This window comes from Cyanistes caeruleus, unplaced genomic scaffold (assembly GCF_971803275.1).
Source record: "Cyanistes caeruleus unplaced genomic scaffold, bCyaCae1.hap1.1 HAP1_SCAFFOLD_169, whole genome shotgun sequence".
Classification (NCBI taxonomy): Eukaryota; Metazoa; Chordata; class Aves; order Passeriformes; family Paridae; genus Cyanistes; species Cyanistes caeruleus.
In genome coordinates, this window is record NW_028255957.1 from 202,336 (window position 1) to 225,000 (window position 22,665).

Consider the following 22,665-nt stretch of genomic DNA (forward strand, 5'->3'; position numbering starts at 1 on the left):
TCTTGGACACCTACTGACACAGAGCTGGGAAAAAAATGCCCTGGCCATGGCTTACAAGGTGAGTTCTGCCAAAGTTAGAGTTCTGTGGGAAATCTCTATCCATCCCTATCCTTTTAATATATCTGTACGTGGGGGTGTGCATGGATGTGTCTTGGATGGAAAGGAAGGAGTGTGCAAACAACGTGACTGACACTTTCACTCTCTGTGTTCATTCCATACTCATGGGTACCAAGATATTATGGAAACCTTTGCAAGGACAGAGCTTCTGTCCATGGATACAGAGACATCCAAGAGCCCCTGGCACAGACAGACCCTTCTGTCCATGGATACAGAGACATCCAAGAGCCCCTGGCACAGACAGACCCTTCTGTCCATGGATACAGAGACACCCAAGAGCCCCTGGCACAGACAGACATTGCTGCTCTTCAGCCAGTGACAGGATGAGTCCCTGAGACTGGGGCTTGGCCTTCCTCGTGGAGGGGGGCATCAAGGAAGGCTGCAGTGTGATGGAGACTGTGATGGGCTGGGAACTCACTGGGGGAAAGGAGGGAGCAGTTGTGAAGTAACAGGCAGGTGGGGGAGAGAACTGTGCAGAGAAGGGCTGAGCTACAGCTTGAGCAAGCTGAAAAATGTCATTTGGAGTCATCCCATATTGATTCCATTTCAGAAGTTATGGAACAAGTTTAATTTTTGGGGGGTGTCATGTTTTCCCTTGGAGGTGGACACTCTGCAGACTTGAGCTGCATTGCCAAAATGCTCAGGTCTCTGCTGCAGGTCACAGCGTTTCTTCTTTGGCTGATCCCGGCCCGGTGCTGAGCCCAGCAGAGCCCTGGCAGAGCCCAGAGCAGCCTCAGCATCCGCAGAGCCCGGCTGCAAGGAGAGAAAGCAGAAACCGCCCGTCAGCTGAAGGCTCCTGTCCCCTTGTCCCAGCCAGCCACGGTGCCCAGGCCATGCTGGCCGTGCTCAGAGCTGGGCCCAAAGCTGCCCATCACTGCTGCCTTGGGGAGCAGAGCAGGAGGGCAGGACATGTGCCCAGCCTGCAGCCAGCCACGGCAGATCCAGCCCCTCAGCAGCTGCCCAGAGCGGGATGCTCCTGTGCCCGCTGCCATCTCCCAAAAGCTCTTGTCCCACCCATGCCAAGGAGATGAGGACCCACCTCACACCATCCGCTGCCACAAGAAAAGCTGGTCCCAAACGATGTCCTCAGTCTTCTCCAAGGGCACGGCCCATCCACGCCACAGCTGGTCCCAAGCACTTCCTGATCCAGACTGGACCCCACCTGGAACGCTTCCTTTAGAAAAACAAACAACAAATTAATGAAAATTGGTTACAGACAAAAAGGGGAAACAAGAAAAATGGTAAAAAATCTTACGTCTGTCAGGAGTTTGAGGAAGGCCCAACCCCTACATTCTAGGGAAAAACCCACCCATGGGTGAGGGAAGCCCATGCTTTCTCCCTTTCCCCCTGCACTGTCCCCCAAAATCACGGTGATCCCAAAGCAAAGCAGGGGAGTGGAGCAGCCCAAGCCCTTCCTTGCCTGCACAGCAAAGCAGCCGTGCTCAGGTTCTGGAGTCCCACCTGTGCTCCTGCCATGGGGGTTTGTTTGTGTCGGGCTGGCTGCCCCAGCCCCAGCCCGGGGCACGGTGGGTGCTGGGGGCTGTTGGCAGGGCCAGGATCCCACTCCCATTTCGTAACCACCCCAGCCCACGTCCCCAGCCCTGCCAAAAACCAGCTGGGCAGCCACTGAGGAATCAGTTGCATCTGCCCCAGCAAAGGGGAATTCTTTGGTTGCCGGCCAATGCACAAATCTGGGAGCATCCCCCTGGGTCTGGACTTACCTGAAAATTCCCTGTGGAGCCTGGCTTTGAAGAAGGTGCCAGAATCAAAGTCCATCATCGCCAGCTCCCGCTGGCCAGGTGGAGGAAGAGGTTGTCATCCTTGCTGTTGTCCTCCATGTCTCCAGCAGCAGCAGCAGCAGCCCCACCTGGTACAGCTTCTCCAGGGGCTCCTTCTTCCCTGGGGTGACACCAGGCTGTCAGGGTTCTGCCCAGGGCCCGGCTGTCAGTGAAGCAGGACAAGCAAAACCAGCTCAGATGGTGCCCACCAGTGCTGGGCAGAGCAGCTCAGCTCCAGCACAAGGGCTGTGTGTTCCCATTCCATGACCCCAGTGCAGTGACACAGGCAGGACAAAAAAGTCTGGGTTTCTTTGCTGCTGATTGCCAGGGCATGTGTGGAGCTGTAACTTACCAGGTCCCTGCATCACTGTGCCTGTGGCTCTCTCCCTTCTTCTAGGGCTGATGAACATCCTGCATCCAGGGATCACAGGACAGGTCTTCTAATGAGGGCCTGTCCAAGGAGTTCAGGGATAAACACCACCTGATCAGAATCTGGCAGTCTGGGGAGAGAAACCACAAACCACTGGTCAGTTGGAGAAGGCTCCTGTCGGCTTTGCCCCACTATTCCCGTGCCCAGGCCACGCTGGATGTGCTCAGAGCTGGGCCTAAACTTTCCCATCAATTCTTTGTTTTGGAGGAGAGCAGGAGAGCAGGACATGTGCCACCTCCTCAGCAGCTGCCAGAGCGGGATGCTCACGAGCCCGCTGCTGTCTCCCAACACTGGTGTTCCCCCCGTGCCCAGAGATGAGGATCCACCTTGGGAGAGCCGTTGTGGCAGCGGGAGCTGGCCCCATCTGATGTTCCTGCCCCTCCTGAAAGGGTGCTCCCCGCAGACCATCTCGTGCAGCAGGATGCCCAGGGACCAGACGGTCGCTGCCTCGCCATGGTACCAGCCGAAGTCGTTCCATTCCGGGGGGCTGTATGACGGTGTTCCTATGGAATATGGATGGAGCTCATCAGGGGGATGCTGCTGCTCCCAGAGCCTGGCCCCAGCATCCCTGGGCATGTGGGGGCTGCCTCAGTGGCACACAGGGTGACCTGCTGCCCTCTCGCCAGCACCTGGGACTTGGGTACAAACCCGGGGTTGGAAAAGAAGCCACTGGTGCTGCAAGAGGGCAGCAGAAACCCTGGCAAGGCCTGACCATGACACACAAAGTGAAATAACCACTCAGTGCTGGGGAAAAACCATACCCACATCCTCCCTGCTGGCATTGCCCAAAAAACATCTTGAACCAAGGCAAACCAGGTGAGCAGAGCAGTCCAAGCCCATTCTCACCTGCACACCAAACCAGCTGGTGCACAGGTTCTGGCTCCCCCTCTCTGCTATCCCCACCCACGGGGGATTTTGTCAGGCTGGCTGCCCCAGCCCCAGCCCCAGTCCTGGGAGAATCCCTGCTGCCACACCCAGGCTGGGCCAGGAGATGCCAGGACCAGGATCACCACCCCTGTGTGGGCTCACCTGCAAATTGAGTGTAGGCTGTGTCCTGCAGGTAGGTGCCACAGCCGAAGTCGATCAGTTTTGCCTCGCCGGTGTCCAGGTCTACCAAGACGTTCTCAGGTTTGATATCTCGGTGCAGGACCCCGCAGCTGGTGCAGTGCCGCACGGCCGCCAGCACCTGCTGGAACAGCTCCCGCGCCTCTTCCTCGGACAGGAACCTCCGTGCCCGAATGAAACGCCGCAGGTCCTGACACCGCTCCGGGCGCTCCAGCACCATCACGATGGTGTTGGGGAGCTCAAACCATTCCAGCAGCTGCACCACACCGGGGAAGCCTGTGGACACCTTGTCCAGCAGCACTATCTCCAGGGGTGCGCTGGTGCCGTCGGGCTGCGGGAGGAGCACGGTGCCGTCAGTGGGGCTGAGGCCGTGCCAGGGCTCGGGAAGCCCTCAGCCAGCCCGGGATGCTCTGTGCCCTCCGCTGGCCCCACGCCCGCTCTCCCTGCAGGTGTCCTGGCGGCTCCCACCCTGCCGGGCCCCGGCTCATCCCCGCCCGGCACGGCCCGGCTTCTGCCGCTGGCCCCGCTCACTCACCAGCTCGCCCCAGTGCCGGACGCGGTTCCGTGGCACCTTTTTGATGGCCACCTGCAAGCCAAAGGGAACAGCGGATTCAGCTCACCGCCCACCGTGTCCAGCCCCATCCTCCTCCTCCGCCCCCTCCTCCTCCTCCGCCCGCCGCCGGCCCCTCTGCTCACCGGGAGTCCGTCCGAGAGCCGAGTGGCCGCAAAAACTCTGCCAAAGCCGCCGCGCCCCAGCAGTGAACCCACTCGGTAGCGCTGCTGCAGGGCCTGCTGCGCCTTCCCTGGGGAAGAGACGCGGCCGTCAGTGCTCGGCCCGGGGCCAGGAACGGCCCCCGAGCGCTCCCCGAGCTCCCCGGGCCGGGCACCCGCAGGCGTTCCCTCATTGGAACGCGACAGCGGCGGAGCTCGGGCCGGGGAAGCCGCAGCGGAGGCGGCGGCAGCGGCCGCACCGCCTGTGTCCTCCGCGGGCCCCGGGAGGAGCCGGGGCCGGGGCCGGGGCCGGGGCCGGGGCCGGGGCCGGGGCCGGGGCCGGGGCCGGGGCCGGGGCCGGGGCCGGGGTCGGGGTCGGGCCAGGCGGAGCCAAAGGGCAGCGATGCCGCCCCAGCCCCTGGCACTGATGCCCGCCCAGCACAGCCAGAGCCAGGCGAAGAGGAGACCGCGCCGGGATGGGCGGGGACGGGGCCGGGGCCGGGGCAGCCCCACCCGGGGCCGGGGGCGGACCGGGGGCATGGCTCGGGTGGGCACGGGGAGAGGGAAACTGGAAGAGAAGGGGACACAGGAAAAGGGAGTCGAGGAGAAGATGCGGGACAGTGGGAGAGGGAGAAGAGAGAGAGAGAATTGATAAATTTTCTGCTGTCGCTGCTTTCGCTGCCGCCGCTGCTGCTGCTGCCGCCGCTGCTGCTGCTGCTGCTGCCGCCGCTGCCGCTGCAACTGAAGCCCCGGGGCCGTTTGTCCCCGTGTCCGTTTGTCCGTTGCCCGCTCGGCCCCGCCCCGAGCCCCGCGCTCCCCGGGCAGCCCCTGAGCCTGGCCAAACACGGCAACTTTGCCCTGCTGAGCCAAGAGCCAGAGTCTGGACTCCTGCACAGGGGCACAGCAATGCCCTTGGCTGCTGCTGTGCCTTGTCCCTGCTGAGGCTCAGACACCGTCTGAGCACATTCCCTGAATACAGAATTTGTACCTGAGCCAAGCACTGCACTTGTGTCTCCAGCATTGCTTTCCAAGGAAAACAGGGCAAGGCAAACTGGCTATAGCTCAGGGTATTTTACAGTGTCTAAAACTTGCCAAGTCTCAGATCTTAGAGGTGAGATCCATTTGGAATGAATGGGATGGAGAAACAGTGCAAGATGGAAAAGGGAAACATAAAAATAGAGAATAGAGAAAAAAATAAATAGAGAAAAATAGAGAAAAACATATTGTTTGTTTCTTTGGATTTTATTTTCATTTCTTAAAAAAGCCGTTTCAATTTTCCCAGAATCTTCTCCCCAGTCCCGTCTGTTCTTTCCAAAAACCTGTCCTGGAGAACAAGGCACAGCTCCTGTCACAAGATGTGCCCCCAGCTGCAGCTTCTCTTGGCTTCCCACACTGTGAGTGCAGCACAACTCTTGCAGCAAAGCAGGACAAATGTTTGAAGAACTTGACAACTTGTTCTCTCTTTTCCTTGTGGACAGGGGAGTTGTGCCATTGGTGAGGTTTTCACTGTTCCTCTTCTACCCAAAGAAAACATGATGGGCTACCAGGAATTGTTGGGGAATACAAGCCTGGCTGAATGTGGAGAAAGAATCTCCAGAGCCTGCAGCCAGCAGTGGAGAGCTCATCATTCCAACAGCCCCATGGACATCTGGAAAGTGATCTGGAACATGAAGATGGGCTGACAGAGGGAGTTTGTTTCTGTGTTCAGTTGAGATGATTCTGCATCTCTTGCAGTGGGAGAAATCAAGAGCACAATCAGGTGATGATAAGCAGCAGAACATGATAAGCTGGAGCTCTCAGTGGATGAGAGAAAGAATGTGAAAAGGAGAAATGCAGGGAATGACTTGGTGAACTTTGTGTGTAAGAAGGGTCATTTTTTCCTAATAATTCCCAGTTCATTCCCTTTGCTTTTATCCTTTTAACAAGGCCAGTTGCATCTCAGATTCCCAATGAAATGAGAACCCTGAGCTTGTGGAGCTGCCTGAAAGGTGCCCTGTTCCTTTTTCTTCTGCTGCTCAGAAGAAACAATGAAGCGAGTTGGGAAGTTCTGGTTTTTCTTTCTCCTGGTGGATTATTTCATTTTATTTCCCACTGCAGAGGCAATTTCTGTGATGGCCTCTGTCAGTTGATTCTATTTCAGCAGCAGCAGTAGCAGCAACAGGGCTGTGTTTGAGCACTGCAAATGTGACCTGTGTGGCTTTAATTTCCCTCGACTTAGTGCTCAGGGACTTGGGAGCATTTTGATCTGTACTGATCATGATGCCTGAAACAAAAATCCTGAGTTCCCTGTGACAAAAGCACAGTGGGTAGCACTGATTGAAAGAGGCAATTGCAGCTGTACTGCTAAAATTCAAGTGGCAAGCAGAAGAGGGGCAAGAGCAGCCGGGATCTACAACTGCCATGACAGATGTAAATTACTTAATTTTGTGGGACTTTTCTGGACTTTTGTGGGATTTTTCTGGATTATTGTGGTATTTTTCTTGAATTTTATGGAATTTCTTGTGGATTTTAGTGGATATTTGAGGAGATTTTGTGGGGTATTTCTAGAATTTGGTGGGGTTTTGAGAAGATTTCTGCAATTTTGTGGAATTTTTCTTAGATTTTCTGTGATTTTTCTTAGATTTTGTGGAAATTTGTGGAGATTTTGTGATATGTTTCTGGAATTAGTTAAGGTTTTGAGAAGATTTAGGCAATTTTGGGAAATTTTTCTGGAACTTTATGGGATCTTTCTTGATTTTTGTGGGATATTGAGGAGATTTTGTGAAATGTTTCTGGAATTTTGAAGGGTTTTGAGAAGACAAGAAGAATTTAGTGTGAGATTTTTCATAGATTTTGTGGAATTCTGTGAAGGTTTTTTGTGATTTCGCTGGAATTTTCTCGAATTTTGAGAAAATTCGAAGTTTTTTGTGAGATTTTTCTTGAATTTTGTGGGATTTTGAGGAGACTTGAAGAATTTTGAGGGATTTTTCTTAGATTTTGTGGAAATTTGTGGAGATTTGGTGGGATGTTTCTGGAATTTGTGAATGTTTTGAGAACATTTAGGGAATTGTAAGGGTTTTTTCTGCAACTTTGTGGGATTTTTCTTGAATTTTGTAAGATGTTGGGGAGATTTTGTGCAAGTTTTGTGGGATTTTGTTGGATTTTGAGGAGACATGAAGGATTTTGAGGTGTTTTCTTAGGTTTTGTGGAAATTTGTGGGGATTTTGGTGGGATGTTTGTGGAATTTGGTGGGGTTTTGAGAAGCTTTCTGGAGTTTTGTTGTAGTATTTTCTGGAATTTTGTGGGAGTTGGAAAAGACATGAAGAATTTTGAGGTATTTTTGTTGATTTTGTGGAAATTAGTGGGGATTTTGTGGGATATTACTGGAATTGGGTGGGGTTTTGAGAACCTTTAGGGAATTGTATGGGACTTTTCTGAATTTGGTGGGATTTTTCTTGAATTTGGTAGGATATTGAGGAGATTTTGTGGGAGTTTTTTAGAATTTTGAGGGATTTGGAGGAGACATGAAGGATTTTGAGGTATTTTCTTAGGTTTTGTGGAAATTTGTGGGGATTTTGTGGGATGTTACAGGAATCTGGTGTGGTTTTGAGAAGCTTTTTGCAATTTTGTGGGATTTTCCTTGAATTTTGTGGGATTTTGAGGAGACATGAAGAATTTTGAGGGATTTTTCTTGGATTTTGTGTGAATTTTGTGGAGATTTGGTGGGATGTTTCTGGAATTTGCTGGTGTTTTGAGAACATTTAATGATTTGTGTGGGATTTTTCTGGAATGTGGTGGGATTTTTCTTGCATGTGGCTGGATATTGGGGAGATTTGGAGGGATTTTTGTAAAATTTTGAGGGATTTTGAGGAGACATGAAGGATTTTAAGGTATTTTCTTAGGTTTTGTGGAAATTAGTGGGGATTTTGTAGGATGTTTCTGGAATTTGATGGGGTTTTGAGAACAATTAATGATTTGTGTGGGATTTTTCTACAATTTTGTGCAATTTTTCTTGAAAGTTTCAGGATATTAGGGAGATTTTGTGGGAGTTTTATGGAATTTTGAGGGATTTGGAGGAGACATGAAGAATTTTGAAGTATTTTCATTGATTTTGTGGAAGTTAGTGGGGATTTGGTGGGATGTTTCTGGAATTTTGCAGGATATTGGGGAGATTTTGAGGGATTTTTGTGGAATTTTGAGAGATTTTGAGAAGACATGAAGGATTTGGTTGGATTTTCTTAGATTCTGTGGAAATTTGTGGGGATTTTGTGGGACGTTTCTGGAATTTGCTGGGGTTTTGAGAACATTTAATGATTTGTGTGGGATTTTTCTGAAATTTGGTGGGATTTTTCTTCAATTTTGTTGAACATTGAAGAGATTTTGTGGAAGTTTTGTGGAATTTTGTGGGATTTGGAGGAGACATGAAGGATTTTGAGGTATTTTCTTAGATTTTGTGGAAATTAGTGGGGATTTTGTGGGATATTACTGGAATTGGGTGGCGTTTTGAGAACCTTTAGGGAATTGTATGGGATTTTTCTGAATTTGTTGGGATTTTTCTTGAATTTGGTAGGATATTGAGGAGATTTTGTGGGAGTTTTTTAGAATTTTGAGGGATTTGGAGGAGACATGAAGGATTTTGAGGTATTTTCTTCGATTTTGTGGAAATTTGTGGGGATTTTGTGGGATGTTTCTGCGATTTGTTGGGCTTTTGAGATTTCTGCAATTTTGTGGGATTGTTCTGGAATTTTGTGGGAGTTTTGTGGGATTTTGAGGAATTTTGAGGAGACATAAAGAGTTTCGAGGTATTTTCTTAGATTTTGTGGAAATTTGTGGGGATTTTGGTGGGATGTTTCTGGAATTTGGTAGGGTTTTGAGAAGATTTCTGCAATTTTGTGGTATTTTTTTGGGAATTTTTTGGGATTTTGAGGAGACTTGAAGAATTGTGAGGGATTTTTCTTAGATTTTGTGGAAATTAGTTTAGATTTGGTGGGATGTTTCCGGTATTTTGTGGGATTTTTTTGTACTGTTGTGGAACTTTTTGGTATTTTGTGGATATTGGTGGGATGTTTCTGGAATTTGCTGGGGTTTTGAGAACATTTAATGATTTGTGTGGGATTTTTCTGGAATGTGGTGGGATTTTTCTTGCATGTGGCTGGATATTGGGGAGATTTGGAGGGATTTTTGTAGAATTTTGAGGGATTTTGGGGAGACATGAAGGATTTTGAGGTATTTTCTTAGATTTTGTGGAAATTTGTGGGGGTTTTGTGGGATGTTTCTGGAATTTGGTGGGGTTTTGAGAAGGTTTCTGCAATTTTGTGGCATTGTTCTGGAATTTTGTGGGATTTTTCTTGAATTTTGTGGGATATTCAGGAGATTTTGTGGGAGTTTTGTGGGATTTTGAGGGATTTTGCGGAGACATAAAGAGTTTTGAGGTATTTTCTTAGATTTTGTGGAAATTAGTGGGGATTTTGTGGGATGTTACTGGAATCTGGTGTGGTTTTGAGAAGCTTTCTGGAGCTTCGTTGGAGTTTTTTCTGGAATTTTGTGGGATTTTGAGGAGCCATGAATTGTGAGGGATTTTTCTTAGATTTTGTGGAACTTTGTGGTGATTTGGTGGGATGTTTCTGGAATTTGGTGGGGTTTTGAGAAGATTCCTGCAATTTTGTGGGATTGTTCTGGAATTTTGTGGGATTTTTCTTGAATTTTGTGGGATATTCAGGAGATTTTGTGGGAGTTTTGTGGGATTTTGAGGGATTTGGAGGAGACATGAAGGATTTTGAGGTATTTTCTTAGATTTTGTGGAAATTAGTGGGGATTTTGTAGGCTGTTTCTGGAATTTGGTGGGGTTTTGAGAACAATTAATGATTTGTGTGGGATTTTTCTACAATTTTGTGCAATTTTTCTTGAAAGTTTCAGGATATTAGGGAGATTTTGTTGGAGTTTAATGGAATTTTGAGGGATTTGGAGGAGACATGAAGAATTTTGAGGTATTTTCATTGATTTTGTGGAAGTTAGTGGGGATTTGGTGGGATGTTTCTGGAATTTTGCAGGATATTGGGGAGATTTTGAGGGATTTTTGTGGAATTTTGAGAGATTTTGAGAAGACATGAAGGATTTGGTTGGATTTTCTTAGATTCTGTGGAAATTTGTGGGGATTTTGTGGGACGTTTCTGGAATTTGCTGGGGTTTTGAGAACATTTAATGATTTGTGTGGGATTTTTCTGAATTTGGTGGGATTTTTCTTCAATTTTGTTGAACATTGAAGAGATTTTGTGGAAGTTTTGTGGAATTTTGTGGGATTTTGAGGAGTCATGAAGGATTTTGAGGTATTTTTGTTGATTTTGTGTAAATGCGTGGGGATTTTGTGGGATATTACTGGAATTGGGTGGGGTTTTGAGAACCTTTAGGGAATTGTATGGGATTTTTCTGAATTTGGTGGGATTTTTCTTGAATTTTGTAGAATATTGAGGAGATTTTGTGGGAGTTTTTTAGAATTTTCAGGGATTTTGAGGGGACATGAAGGATTTTGAGGTATTTTCTTCGATTTTGTGGAAATTTGTAGGGATTTTTTGGGATGTTTCTGCAATTAGTTGGGCTTTTGAGAAGCTTTTTGCCATTTTGTGGGATTTTTCTGGAATTTTGTTGGATATTGAGGAGACATGAAAAATTATGAGGGATTTTTCTTAGCTTCTTTGGAATTTTGTGGAGATTTGGTTGGACGTTTCTGGAATTTGTTAGAGTGTTGGGAAGATTTAGGGAATTTTGTGAGATATTTTTCTGGAATCTTGAGAGAATTTGAGGTGACTTGATGAATTGTGAGGGATGTTTCTTAGATTTTGTGGAATTTTGTGGAGATTTGGTGGGATGTTTCTGGAATTTGGTAGGATTTTTTTGTACTGTTGTGGAATTTTCTGGGTTTTTTTGAGATTTTGAGGAGACTTGAACAATTGTGAGTGATTTTTCTTAGATTTTGTGATATTTTTGTGGAGATTTTTTGGGATGTTTCTGAAATTTGATAAGGTTTTGAGAACATTTAGGGAATAGTATGGGATTTTTCTGCAATTTGGTGGGATTTTTCTTGAATTTTGTGGGATATTCAGGAGATTTTGTGAGATATTTGTGGAATTTGGAAGGGTTTTGGTAAGATTCAGGGATTTTTTTTTTATTTTTATGGGATTTTGCAGAAGTTGATATAATTTTTTTTGATTTTTCCGTTATTTTCTGGTATTTTGAGAATTTAAGAATTTTGAGGGATTTTTCTTAGATTTTTGTGGAAATTTGTGGAGATTGGTGGGATTTTTCTGCAGTTTGATAGGGTTTTGAGAAGATTTAGGGAATTGTGTGTGATTTTTCTGCAATTATGTGGGATTTTTTTTTCAAATTTTTAGGATATTGAGGAGATTTTGTCTCGGTTCTAGAAGACAGGTGTCTGCTAGGGAGAGCCGGAGCCTCCCTTGGAATGAAAGAATGTAGACCCCCTCCCTCCAAATTAATATAGTTTTTAAATCAAGGTGCCTTTAGGCAGAGATCTGGGGATGGGAATAACAGTTCTTTACTAGTATAACCAGGCAAACAAACAAACAATAACTACAGCAATAACAAGAAAACAGAACCGGGGCCCGTGACAGCTTTCTTGGCTGAGATGGGATGGAGGAGAGGCTTTGTTTCACAAACCCCTCGGGTGGGCAGTCCCGGTGCTCCTGCAGGGCTCTGAGGAACACTCAGCTGGAACAGCAGGGATGAGCTGAGATCCTGGGCCGGTGGCTGAGGTGGATCAGCAGCTCCGCGGCGGTGCCTGGCACTGCCACACGTCCCGGCAGGACAGGGGGTGCGAGGCCACCAACAAAGAGGGGAGAAGGAGAAGCAGCAGCAGCTCCGTCTGGGTGATGACGAAATTCCCTTCTCTCTACCGCAACAGCTCTGCACCCAAAGTGTCCTTCTCCAAAACTGAAGAAAGCTCGCCAAACTGTCCCCACCCTCTATTTTTCCTGCCCCCTTCCACCCCTGGGCCCGGCCAAACGCTTTTTTCAAGCACCCACCAAGTACCCACAGTTAGGTTTTACCCCAAACTAATGGGTAAAAATTCCACGGGCAAGCCAGAAATAAAAAAAAAAAGACTCCTAACCCCCAACAGTCCCTGAGACTGGGGCTTGGCCTTCCTCGTGGTGAGGGGCATCAAGGAAGGCTGCAGTGTGATGGAGACTGTGATGGGCTGGGAACTCACTGGGGGAAAGGAGGGAGCAGTTGTGAAGTAAAAGGCAGGTGGGGGACACAACTGTTCAGAGAAGGGCTGAGCTAGAGCTTGAGCAAGATGAAAAATGTCATTTGGGGTCATCCCAGCAGATGAATTTCATTTCAGAAGTTATGGAACAAGTTTAATTTTTGGGGGGTGTCATGTTTTCCCTTGGAGGTGGACACTCTGCAGACTTGAGCTGCATTGCCAAAATGCTCAAGTCTCTGCTGCAGGTCACAGCGTTTCTTCTTTGGCTGATCCCGGCCCGGTGCTGAGCCCAGCAGAGCCCTGGCAGAGCCCAGAGCAGCCTCAGCATCTGCAGAGCCCGGCTGCAAGGAGAGAAAGCAGAAACCGCCCGTCAGCTGAAGGCTCCTGTCCCCTTGTCCCAGCCAGCCGCGGTGCCCAGGCCATGCTGGCCGTGCTCAGAGCTGGGCCCAAAGCTGCCCATCACTGCTGCCTTGGGGAGCAGAGCAGGAGGGCAGGACATGTGCCCAGCCTGCAGCCAGCCACGGCAGATCCAGCCCCTCAGCAGCTGCCCAGAGCGGGATGCTCCTGTGCCCGCTGCCATCTCCCAAAAGCTCTTGTCCCAGCCATGCCAAGGAGATGAGGACCCACCTCACACCATCCGCTGCCACAAGAAAAGCTGGTCCCAAACGATGTCCTCAGTCTTCTCCAAGGGCACGGCCCATCCACGCCACAGCTGGTCCCAAGCACTTCCTGATCCAGACTGGACCCCACCTGGAACGCTTCCTTTAGAAAAACAAACAACTAATTAATAAAAATAGGTTACAGACAAAAAGGGGAAACAAGAAAACTGGTAAAAAATCTTATGTCTGTCAGGAGCTTGAGGAAGGCCCAACCCCTACATTCTAGGGAAAAACCCACCCATGGGTGAGGGAAGCCCATGCTTTCTCCCTTTCCCCCTGCACCGTCCCCCAAAATCACGGTGATCCCAAAGCAGAGCAGGGGAGTGGAGCAGCCCAAGCCCTTCCTTGCCTGCACAGCAAAGCAGCCGTGCTCAGGTTCTGGAGTCCCACCTGTGCTCCTGCCATGGGGGTTTGTTTGTGTCGGGCTGGCTGCCCCAGCCCCAGCCCGGGGCACGGTGGGTGCTGGGGGCTGTTGGCAGGGCCAGGATCCCACTCCCATTTCGTCACCACCCCAGCCCACGTCCCCAGCCCTGCCAAAAACCAGCTGGGCAGCCACTGAGGAATCAGCTGCATCTGCCCCAGCAAAGGGGAAACCTTTGTTTCCCGGCCAATGCACAAATCTGGGAGCATCCCCCTGGGTCTGGACTTACCTGAAAATTCCCTGTGGAGCCTGGCTTTGAAGAAGGTGCCAGAATCAAAGTCCATCATCGCCAGCTCCCGCTGGCCAGGTGGAGGAAGAGGTTGTCATCCTTGCTGTTGTCCTCCATGTCTCCAGCAGCAGCAGCAGCCCCACCTGGTACAGCTTCTCCAGGGGCTCCTTCTTCCCTGGGGTGACACCAGGCTGTCAGGGTTCTGCCCAGGGCCCGGCTGTCAGTGAAGCAGGACAAGCAAAACCAGCTCAGATGGTGCCCACCAGTGCTGGGCAGAGCAGCTCAGCTCCAGCACAAGGGCTGTGTGTTCCCATTCGATGACCCCAGTGCAGTGACACAGGCAGGACAAAAAAGTCTGGGTTTCTTTGCTGCTGATTGCCAGGGCATGTGTGGAGCTGTAACTTACCAGGTCCCTGCATCACTGTGCCCGTGGCTCTCTCCCTTCTTCTAGGGCTGATGAATATCCTGCATCCAGGGATCACAGGACAGGTCTTCTAATGAGGGCCTGTCCAAGGAGTTCAGGGATAAACACCACCTGATCAGAATCTGGCAATCTGGGGAGAGAAACCACAAACCACTGGTCACTTGGAGAAGGCTCCTGTCGGCTTTGCCCCACTATTCCCGTGCCCAGGCCACGCTGGATGTGCTCAGAGCTGGGCCTAAACTTTCCCATCAATTCTTTGTTTTGGAGGAGAGCAGGAGAGCAGGACATGTGCCACCTCCTCAGCAGCTGCCAGAGCGGGATGCTCACGAGCCCGCTGCTGTCTCCCAACACTGGTGTTCCCCCCGTGCCCAGAGATGAGGATCCACCTTGGGAGAGCCGTTGTGGCAGCGGGAGCTGGCCCCATCTGATGTTCCTGCCCCTCCTGAAAGGGTGCTCCCCGCAGACCATCTCGTGCAGCAGGATGCCCAGGGACCAGACGGTCGCTGCCTCGCCATGGTACCAGCCGAAGTCGTTCCATTCCGGGGGGCTGTATGACGGTGTTCCTATGGAATATGGATGGAGCTCATCAGGGGGATGCTGCTGCTCCCAGAGCCTGGCCCCAGCATCCCTGGGCATGTGGGGGCTGCCCCAGTGGCACACGGGGTGACCTGCTGCCCTCTCGCCAGCACCTGGGACTTGGGTACAAACCCGGGGTTGGAAAAGAAGCCACTGGTGCTGCAAGAGGGCAGCAGAAACCCTGGCAAGGCCCGACCATGACACACAAAGGGAAATACCCACTCAGTGCTTGGATAAAACCATACCCACATCCTCCCTGCTGGCATTGCCCAAAAAATATCTTGAACCAAGGCAAACCAGGTGAGCAGAGCAGTCCAAGCCCATTCTCACCTGCACACCAAACCAGCAGGTGCACAGGTCCTGCCACCCCATCTCTGCTACCCCCACCCATGGGGATTTTGTCAGGCTGGCTGCCCCAGCCCCAGTCCTGGGCAGAGTGGCAGGCAAAGTCTGCCAGCAGGGCTGGAAGATGGGTCCTCACCCAGCTCTGCTCAAAAGCAACTTGGCTGAAGACTCAGTCCTGTGACTGGCAGCCAAAGGGAGAATCCCTGCTGCCACACCCAGGTTGGGCCAGGAGATGCCAGGACCAGGATCACCACCCCTGTGTGGGCTCACCTGCAAATTGAGTGTAGGCTGTGTCCTGCAGGTAGGTGCCACAGCCGAAGTCGATCAGTTTTGCCTCGCCGGTGTCCAGGTCTACCAAGACGTTCTCAGGTTTGATATCTCGGTGCAGGACCCCGCAGCTGGTGCAGTGCCGCACGGCCGCCAGCACCTGCTGGAACAGCTCCCGCGCCTCTTCCTCGGACAGGAACCTCCGTGCCCGAATGAAACGCCGCAGGTCCTGACACCGCTCCGGGCGCTCCAGCACCATCACGATGGTGTTGGGGAGCTCAAACCATTCCAGCAGCTGCACCACACCGGGGAAGCCTGTGGACACCTTGTCCAGCAGCACTATCTCCAGGGGTGCGCTGGTGCCGTCGGGCTGCGGGAGGAGCACGGTGCCGTCAGTGGGGCTGAGGCCGTGCCAGGGCTCGGGAAGCCCTCAGCCAGCCCGGGATGCTCTGTGCCCTCCGCTGGCCCCACGCCCGCTCTCCCTCCAGGTGTCCTGGCGGCTCCCACCCTGCCGGGCCCCGGCTCATCCCCGCCCGGCACGGCCCGGCTTCTGCCGCTGGCCCCGCTCACTCACCAGCTCGCCCCAGTGCCGGACGCGGTTCCGTGGCACCTTTTTGATGGCCACCTGCAAGCCAAAGGGAACAGCGGATTCAGCTCACCGCCCACCGTGTCCAGCCCCATCCTCCTCCTCCGCCCCCTCCTCCTCCTCCGCCCGCCGCCGGCCCCTCTGCTCACCGGGAGTCCGTCCGAGAGCCGAGTGGCCGCAAAAACTCTGCCAAAGCCGCCGCGCCCCAGCAGTGAACCCACTCGGTAGCGCTGCTGCAGGGCCTGCTGCGCCTTCCCTGGGGAAGAGACGCGGCCGTCAGTGCTCGGCCCGGGGCCAGGAACGGCCCCCGAGCGCTCCCCGAGCTCCCCGGGCCGGGCACCCGCAGGCGTTCCCTCATTGGAACGCGACAGCGGCGGAGCTCGGGCCGGGGAAGCCGCAGCGGAGGCGGCGGCAGCGGCCGCACCGCCTGTGTCCTCCGCGGGCCCCGGGAGGAGCCGGGGCCGGGGCCGGGGCCGGGGCCGGGGCCGGGGCCGGGGCCGGGGCCGGGGTCGGGCCAGGCGGAGCCAAAGGGCAGCGATGCCGCCCCAGCCCCAGGCACTGATGCCCGCCCAGCAGCGCCAGCGCCAGCACAGCCAGAGCTGGGCGGAGGCGAGACCGCGGAGGGACGCCCGGGGACGGGGACAGGGACGGGGACGGGGCCGGAGCCGGGGGCGGACTGGGGGCATGGCCCGGCCGGGCACGGGGAGAGGGAACCTGGAAGAGGAGGGGACACAGGAAAAGGGAGACGGGGATGGGGTGCGGGACAGTGGGAGAGGGAGAGGAGAGAGAGAGAATTGATAAATTTGCTGCTTTCGCTGCTGTCGCTGCTTTCGCTGCTTTCGCCGCTGCCGCTGCAACTGAAGCCCCGGGGCCGTTTGTCCCCGTGTCCGTTTGTCCGTTGCCCGCTCGGCCCCGCGCCGAGCCCCGCGCTCCCCGGGCAGCCCCTGAGCCTGGCCAAACACGGCAACTTTGCCCTGCTGAGCCAAGAGCCAGAGTCTGGACTCCTGCACAGGGGCACAGCAATGCCCTTGGCTGCTGCTGTGCCTTGTCCCTGCTGAGGCTCAGGCACCGTCTGAGCACATTCCCTGAATGCAGAATTTGTACCTGAGCCGAGCACTGCACTTGTGTCTCCAGCATTGCTTTCCAAGGAAAACAGGGCAAGGCAAACTGGCTATAGCTCATGGTATTTTACAGTGTCTAAAGCTTGCCAAGTCTCAGATCTTAGAGGTGAGAGCCATTTGGAATGAATGGGATGGAGAAACAGCGCAAGATGGAAAAGGGGAACATAAAAATAAAGAGAGAAAAATAGAAAAAAAATCTTAGTGGTTGTTTCTTTGGATTTTATTTTCATTTCTTAAAAAAGCTGTTTCCATTTTCCCAGAATCTTCTCCCCAGTCTCGTCTGTTCTTTCCAAAAACCTGTCCTGGAGAACAAGGCGCAGCTCCTGTCACAAGATGTGCCCCCAGCTGCAGCTTCTCTTGGCTTCCCACACTGTGAGTGCAGCACAACTCTTGCAGCAAAGCAGGACAAATGTTTGAAGAACTTGACAACTTGTTCTTTCTTTTCCTTGTGGACAGGGGAGTTGTGCCATTGGTGAGGTTTTCATTGTTCCTCTTCTACCCAAAGAAAACATGATGGGCTACCAGGAATTGTTGGGGAATACAAGCCTGGCTGAATGTGGAGAAAGAATCTCCAGAGCCTGCAGCCAGCAGTGGAGAGCTCATCATTCCAACAGCCCCATGGACATCTGGAAAGTGATCTGGAACATGAAGATGGGCTGACAGAGGGAGTTTGTTTCTGTGTTCAGTTGAGATGATTCTACATCTCTTGCAGTGGGAGAAATCAAGAGCACAATCAGGTGATGATAAGCAGCAGAACATGATAAGCTGGAGCTCTCAGTGGGTGAGAGAAAGAATGTGAAAAGGAGAAATGCAGGGAATGACTTGGTGAAATTTGTGTGTAAGAAGGGTCATTTTTTCCTAATAATTCCCAATTCATTCCCTTTGCTTTTATCCTTTTAACAAGGCCAATTGCATCTCAGATTTCCCAGGAAATGAGAACCTTGTGGAGCTGCCTGAAAGGTGCCCTGTTCCTTTTTCTGCTGCTGCTCAGAAGAAACAATGAAGCGAGTTGGGAAGTTCTGGTTTTTCTTTCTCCTGGTGGATTTTTTCATTTTATTTGCCACTGCAGAGGCAATTTCTGTGATGGCCTCTGTCAGTTGATTCTATTTCAGCAGCAGTAGCAGCAACAGGGCTGTGTTTGAGCACTGCAAATGTGACCTGTGTGGCTTTAATTCCCCTCGACTTAGTGCTCAGGGACTTCGGAGCATTTTGATCTCTACTGATCATGATGGCTGAAACAAAAATCCTGAGTTCCCTGTGACAAAGCACAGTGGGTAGCACTGATTGAAAGAGGCAATTGCAGCTGTACTGCTAAAATTCAAGTGGCAAGCAGAAGAGGGGCAAGAGCAGCCGGGATCTACAATTGCCAAGGCCAGGGCACCAACAGCCTCCTGCTGTCACCTCAGGGTGAGTAAAACAGGGCTGAAAACAGCGCTGGAACCCGATCCTTTCTTCCTCTGAGGGCTGGTTGAGGGCAGCAGAGGCGGGCCCTGAGGAATCAGGGCTGTTTGTGGGGGATTGTTGCTGTAGTCCAGCATTGCCCTGGCAAAAGCCCTGGGGAGCCGAGGCAGGAGCAGGTGGGAAGGGCCGGCGCTGCTGCTGCTCCTGGCCGGGAGCCCCGGCCGGGCCGGGCCTGCGCCCGCTGCGCTGCGGCTGCTGCTGCTGCCAGAGCCGGGCGGGACTCGGGGACAGGGAATGGACACGGGGGGACAGCAAAGGCCTTGGGGGCTGCAGGGATGTTGGTGCTGGGGCCAGCGCCAGCACAGAGCTTCAGCCCGCAATGAACCCCGAGGGAAACGCTGGGGAAAGGCTCCATTCAGCCTTTCTTTACTCGGCGCTGTGAAGGGACCGAAATAAAAGGAGAGTGAGCAGGGCCCGACCCCTTCTCCTTTGGGAGGAGCCCCTGGGGCTGTGAGGGGCCGTGAGGGGAAATGAGAGGTTCTATGGGGCCATGAGAGGTCCTGTGGGGCCATGTGGGGCTGTGAGGGGAAATGAGGGGTCATGAAGGGACATGAGGGGCTGTGAGGGGATGTGAGAGGTTCTATGAGGCCATGAGAGGTTCTGTGGGGCCATGAGGGGTAGTGAGGGGCCATGAGGGGCTGTGAGGGGCCAAGAGATGTTCTATGGGGCCATGAGAGGTTCTATGGGGCCATGAGAGGTTCTGTGGGGCCATGAGGGGCTGTGAGGGGCCATGAGAGGTTCTATGATGGCCATGAGGGGTTGTGAAGGGCCATGAGGAGCCTCAGCCCTGGCAGGAGGGGTCCCACCATGTCCCCAGGGCAGGGCAGCCGTGAGGGGCCGCGAGTGCAGATGTGGCAGCAGAGCGGGCTTGGGGCACCTCTGGGAGGGGATGAGACCCTTCCCCAGCTCCAAACCACACCAAACCCAGCATTAACAGGATTTTCCATCTTTAGAATCCACTGGCAACTTGTACTGGACTGTACAGTTTAATCCTGGTGGGAAAAGCAAGGGAATTTTCCCTGTGAGAGACATCCAGCCATTTTTAATCATGTCTAAGATTTAAAAGTCTTGACAGTGAAAAGTAATACTAATAAATAATAATAACAACAAGAACAAGAAATAAAGCCCTGAATCCCAACAATCAGCTCAGAAACATGTTTTTGTTTGTAATAGATTAGTAGTAAAGAAATAAATGAAATAGATTTCATTTGTAATTCAGACATGTTTCATCCTTTTCCCAGTTTCTGGTCCCCTTTCTCCAGGGTCATTTCCTTTACTCACCCACTTTCTAATAGGTAGAAGGGAGTTAAGCACACTGGAAAAGACAACAGCTCCTGTTTCCAAGGGAAGCAGCCACCACTCCAGGGAACCTGAATTGCCCCCAGGCACGTGTGTGCACTTGAAGGGTGAGCAGGTGTTGGGGACAGAGATCTCAAACTCCTTCCAAGGCTGTGAGAAACCCACAAGTGGCAAAGTATCATTGTGGGTCACCTCCTGCTGAAATTCCATTCCCCCACACCCTCCAAATGGGCAGACAGGGCTGGGCTCTGGCAGGGTTCAGTTTTGAGTGCCTTGTGCTCCCTGGCATGGAAGTGATCCTATGAACTCTGGTACTGATGGATTGTGGAATGGCTGCTGAAGGAGGAGGGGGAATCTCAGCAGACAGAAAAGTCTCTTCTTCTCCCTTCTCCCTGCAGAACCCCCTCTCCAAAGAGAAATGCCTGTGCTGGGTTTCCATGGCACCCCTTCCCTCAGCCCAGTGTCTGAGCCACTGTGTGCTCTGCAGGAGCCAAAGCCAGAGGAGTCCCAATATCAGTCACCCCACGGTCCCCACACAGCAGGAGAAAGCACTGCTTGCAGTGGGGCTGCTGATCTGTGACCCGTCCTGGTTCCATCCACCCCACTCCTCTCAGCCACAGGCACCAGAAGGATCCCAGGAAAGCCACAGTGCTCTACCAGATGCCAGGAGCACTCCCTGCTGTGGCCTCAGGGATGCTGGGTGACCTCGTGGATGAGGATCTGTGGCTGCTGATGGAATGTGTGGATGGAGGCCCTTGACAGGAGGTTGTTGGAGACACGTGTGGGGCTGAAGGAGAGATGGCAGCTGTCAGTGGGGAGGGCAGGGACCCCGCTTGTGAGTCCATTGCCTTGGACACCCTCAGCCACAAGATGTCCAAGGAGTCACACAAGGCTTTGGCACTCTCAGCCTTCTTTCCCCCAAGTTCCTGCTTTCTGTACATTGACAGTAGAGAACCTTGCTTGTTTCTACAACTAGAACAAAGATCCCAGATGGAACAAGCCTTGCTGGTTTTAGTCAGAAGCATCAGTGACCAAAAGTTGTATTTCCATTGGTTTGGTCACATCTAAGTTCCTTCTCAGTGTTCAGGCTGGGCTGTGGGGTGTCCTCATTTGCTGCATTTTCTGAGTTCCTCTTGGATCCTTTGAGCACCAGGTTGTGCCCTCTGAGGATCCTTTGTGCAACTTGGTGACCCAGGAGAACCTTCCAGGCAGTTTTTGGGGGAGCTGCTGCTGTGATGTCACAGGAACGTTGCCGTGTCCTTGTGGTGTTCCCGTTGCTGTGGGGCACAGAGGCCTCAGTGTCAGAGCGGCTCTGGGCACCTGCTCATTGCCTGAGGATCCTCCTGCCCGAGGCATTCTCAGCAGCCAGCCCAGCCCCTGACGGGTGTCCTTCTGTCCTGGCAGGGGGACAGACAATCTGCAGACGTGTGCAGCACAGCCAAAATGATCCAGCAAGTGGTTGCTGCAGTTTGCACTCTGCACTCTGTGGCTTCTGATGGGTATTTTTTAACCCACTGGGCCCCTAAGTCGAGGATTTCCCCTGGTGCACCATATGTGCCTTTGGGATTGCTGTGGGCTTTCTGTTCTTCCTTTGGAACTAAGGTGATTTTGAAAGAAAATTGCCATTAAGATGCCATCCGTTTGGGAGAGCTCCTGCCAACAACTTCTTTAAAAAGGGGTTGTTTGTAGCCAGCAGGCTGTGCACAGAATTTGGAATGGAGCCTGGGGGGGTTCTGTTCCCCAGAGAAGAGTCTGTGGCAGTGAACTCTGGCATTCCCTCTGTTTGCTGGCCTAGCCAAAAACTGGACACAGCCTTGTATTTTGTGCTGTTCTCTTGCTTGCTGTGTGATCCAAAAGGACTGTGGCTCCAGGAGGGAAGTTGTGAAAGCAAAATGCTCTCTTGGCATTGACTTGTTGTGTGGGATTTTCCAGCAGAGGCAGCTTTTTCTCCTAACAGCATCTGGTTCAGGTGAAGGTCCCCTCACACATGGATACTGGGAAGCTCCTTCTTCAGTGAGCAGGAAAGGAACCTTTGGTGTTCAGAGATCCCAGTTGTTCCCTTTCAACACCATCATGAGCCCAGTAAGCTCCAGTATGATCCTTGTCACATGGCAGCACTCCCAGGATGGTCCCAGTTGCCTCTGGCTAGATCAACCCAGTCAGTCCCAGTATGATGCCATTGGCTCCCAGCATGCTCCCAGTTGCTCCCAGTCACCCCCAGTGTGGGGGATGATGTGCATGGTGTGTTCCCAGTCATTCTCAGATACTCCCAGTATGAGTCCAGTCACTCCCAGTATGATCCAAATTTGGATTGCTGGGAGGCCTCATGGAATCCTGGAGACCATTGTGACACTCTAGGGCCCCATGGAACCGTGGTGACACCAGGTTGGCTGGGAGTGTTGATGTGCTGCAGGGTAGGAGGGCTCTGCACAGGGAGCTGGACAGGCTGGATTCAGGGCCCAAACCCAACAAGGTGAGGTTTAACAAGTCCAAGTGCCAGGTCCTGCACTTTGGCCACAACAACCCCTGCAGTGCTCCAGGCTGGGGACAGAGTGGCTGGACAGCAGCCAGGCAGAAAGGGAGCTGGGGCACTGATGGACAGCAGGCTGGGCATGAGCCAGCAGTGTGCCCAGGTGGCCAAGGAGGCCAATGGCTCCTGGCCTGAATCAGGAGCAGTGTGGCCAGCAGGAGCAGGGCAGGGATTCCTCCCCTCTACTCTGCACTGGTTGGGCAGCACCTCGAGTGCTGTGTCCAGTTCTGGGCCCCCAATTTAGGAAGGCCATGGAGGGGCTGGAGCATGTCCAGAGAAGGGCAACAAGGCTGGTGAGGGGTCTGGAGCACAAATCCTGTGAGGAGTGGCTGAGGGAGCTGGGGTGGTTAATCAAAAGGAATAATAAGAAATCTGGAGAAGGAAGAGTAAAGAAAGCAAAGGTGAAGCAGAGGAAATGCTCAGGGCCATTTGGGGGTGGCTGCCAG

General features: G+C 52.3%; 2 protein-coding genes across 2 annotated transcripts; both read right to left on the reverse strand.

Annotated features, from left to right (window-relative positions):
- Positions 1-661: 661 nt before the first annotated feature.
- LOC147645802 (serine/threonine-protein kinase pim-1-like) lies at positions 662-4,380 on the reverse strand. Its single transcript, XM_086874203.1, has 8 exons — positions 4,087-4,380; positions 3,926-3,976; positions 3,355-3,721; positions 2,652-2,828; positions 2,248-2,395; positions 1,839-2,058; positions 1,157-1,291; positions 662-870 (listed from the first exon to the last, which is right to left on the reverse strand). Exons 3-5 carry the CDS (start codon positions 3,608-3,610, stop codon positions 2,289-2,291), a joined length of 540 nt encoding a protein of 179 aa, XP_086730329.1. The 5' UTR covers positions 3,611-3,721; positions 3,926-3,976; positions 4,087-4,380; the 3' UTR covers positions 662-870; positions 1,157-1,291; positions 1,839-2,058; positions 2,248-2,288.
- A 10,059-nt stretch (positions 4,381-14,439) lies between these two features.
- LOC147645803 (serine/threonine-protein kinase pim-1-like) lies at positions 14,440-16,131 on the reverse strand (the record flags this gene model as incomplete). The annotated part of the gene is made up of 4 exons (XM_086874211.1): positions 14,440-14,597; positions 15,226-15,592; positions 15,797-15,847; positions 15,958-16,131. Coding segments are annotated over 4 exons (750 nt in total), but the record flags the coding sequence as incomplete, so codon positions are not given.
- Between the last annotated feature and the right edge of the window lie 6,534 nt (positions 16,132-22,665).

Excerpts from the sequence above, each read along its gene's own strand:
- LOC147645802 (XM_086874203.1), bottom strand. The coding sequence starts at position 3,610 with ATGGTGCTGGAGCGCCCGGAGCGGTGTCAGGACCTGCGGCGTTTCATT. Across the intron at positions 2,829-3,354 it reads AGCCTACACTCAATTTGCAG|GAACACCGTCATACAGCCCC; the intron begins GTGAGCCCACAC and ends CATATTCCATAG. Across the intron at positions 2,396-2,651 it reads GCCACAACGGCTCTCCCAAG|ACTGCCAGATTCTGATCAGG; the intron begins GTGGATCCTCAT and ends TTCTCTCCCCAG.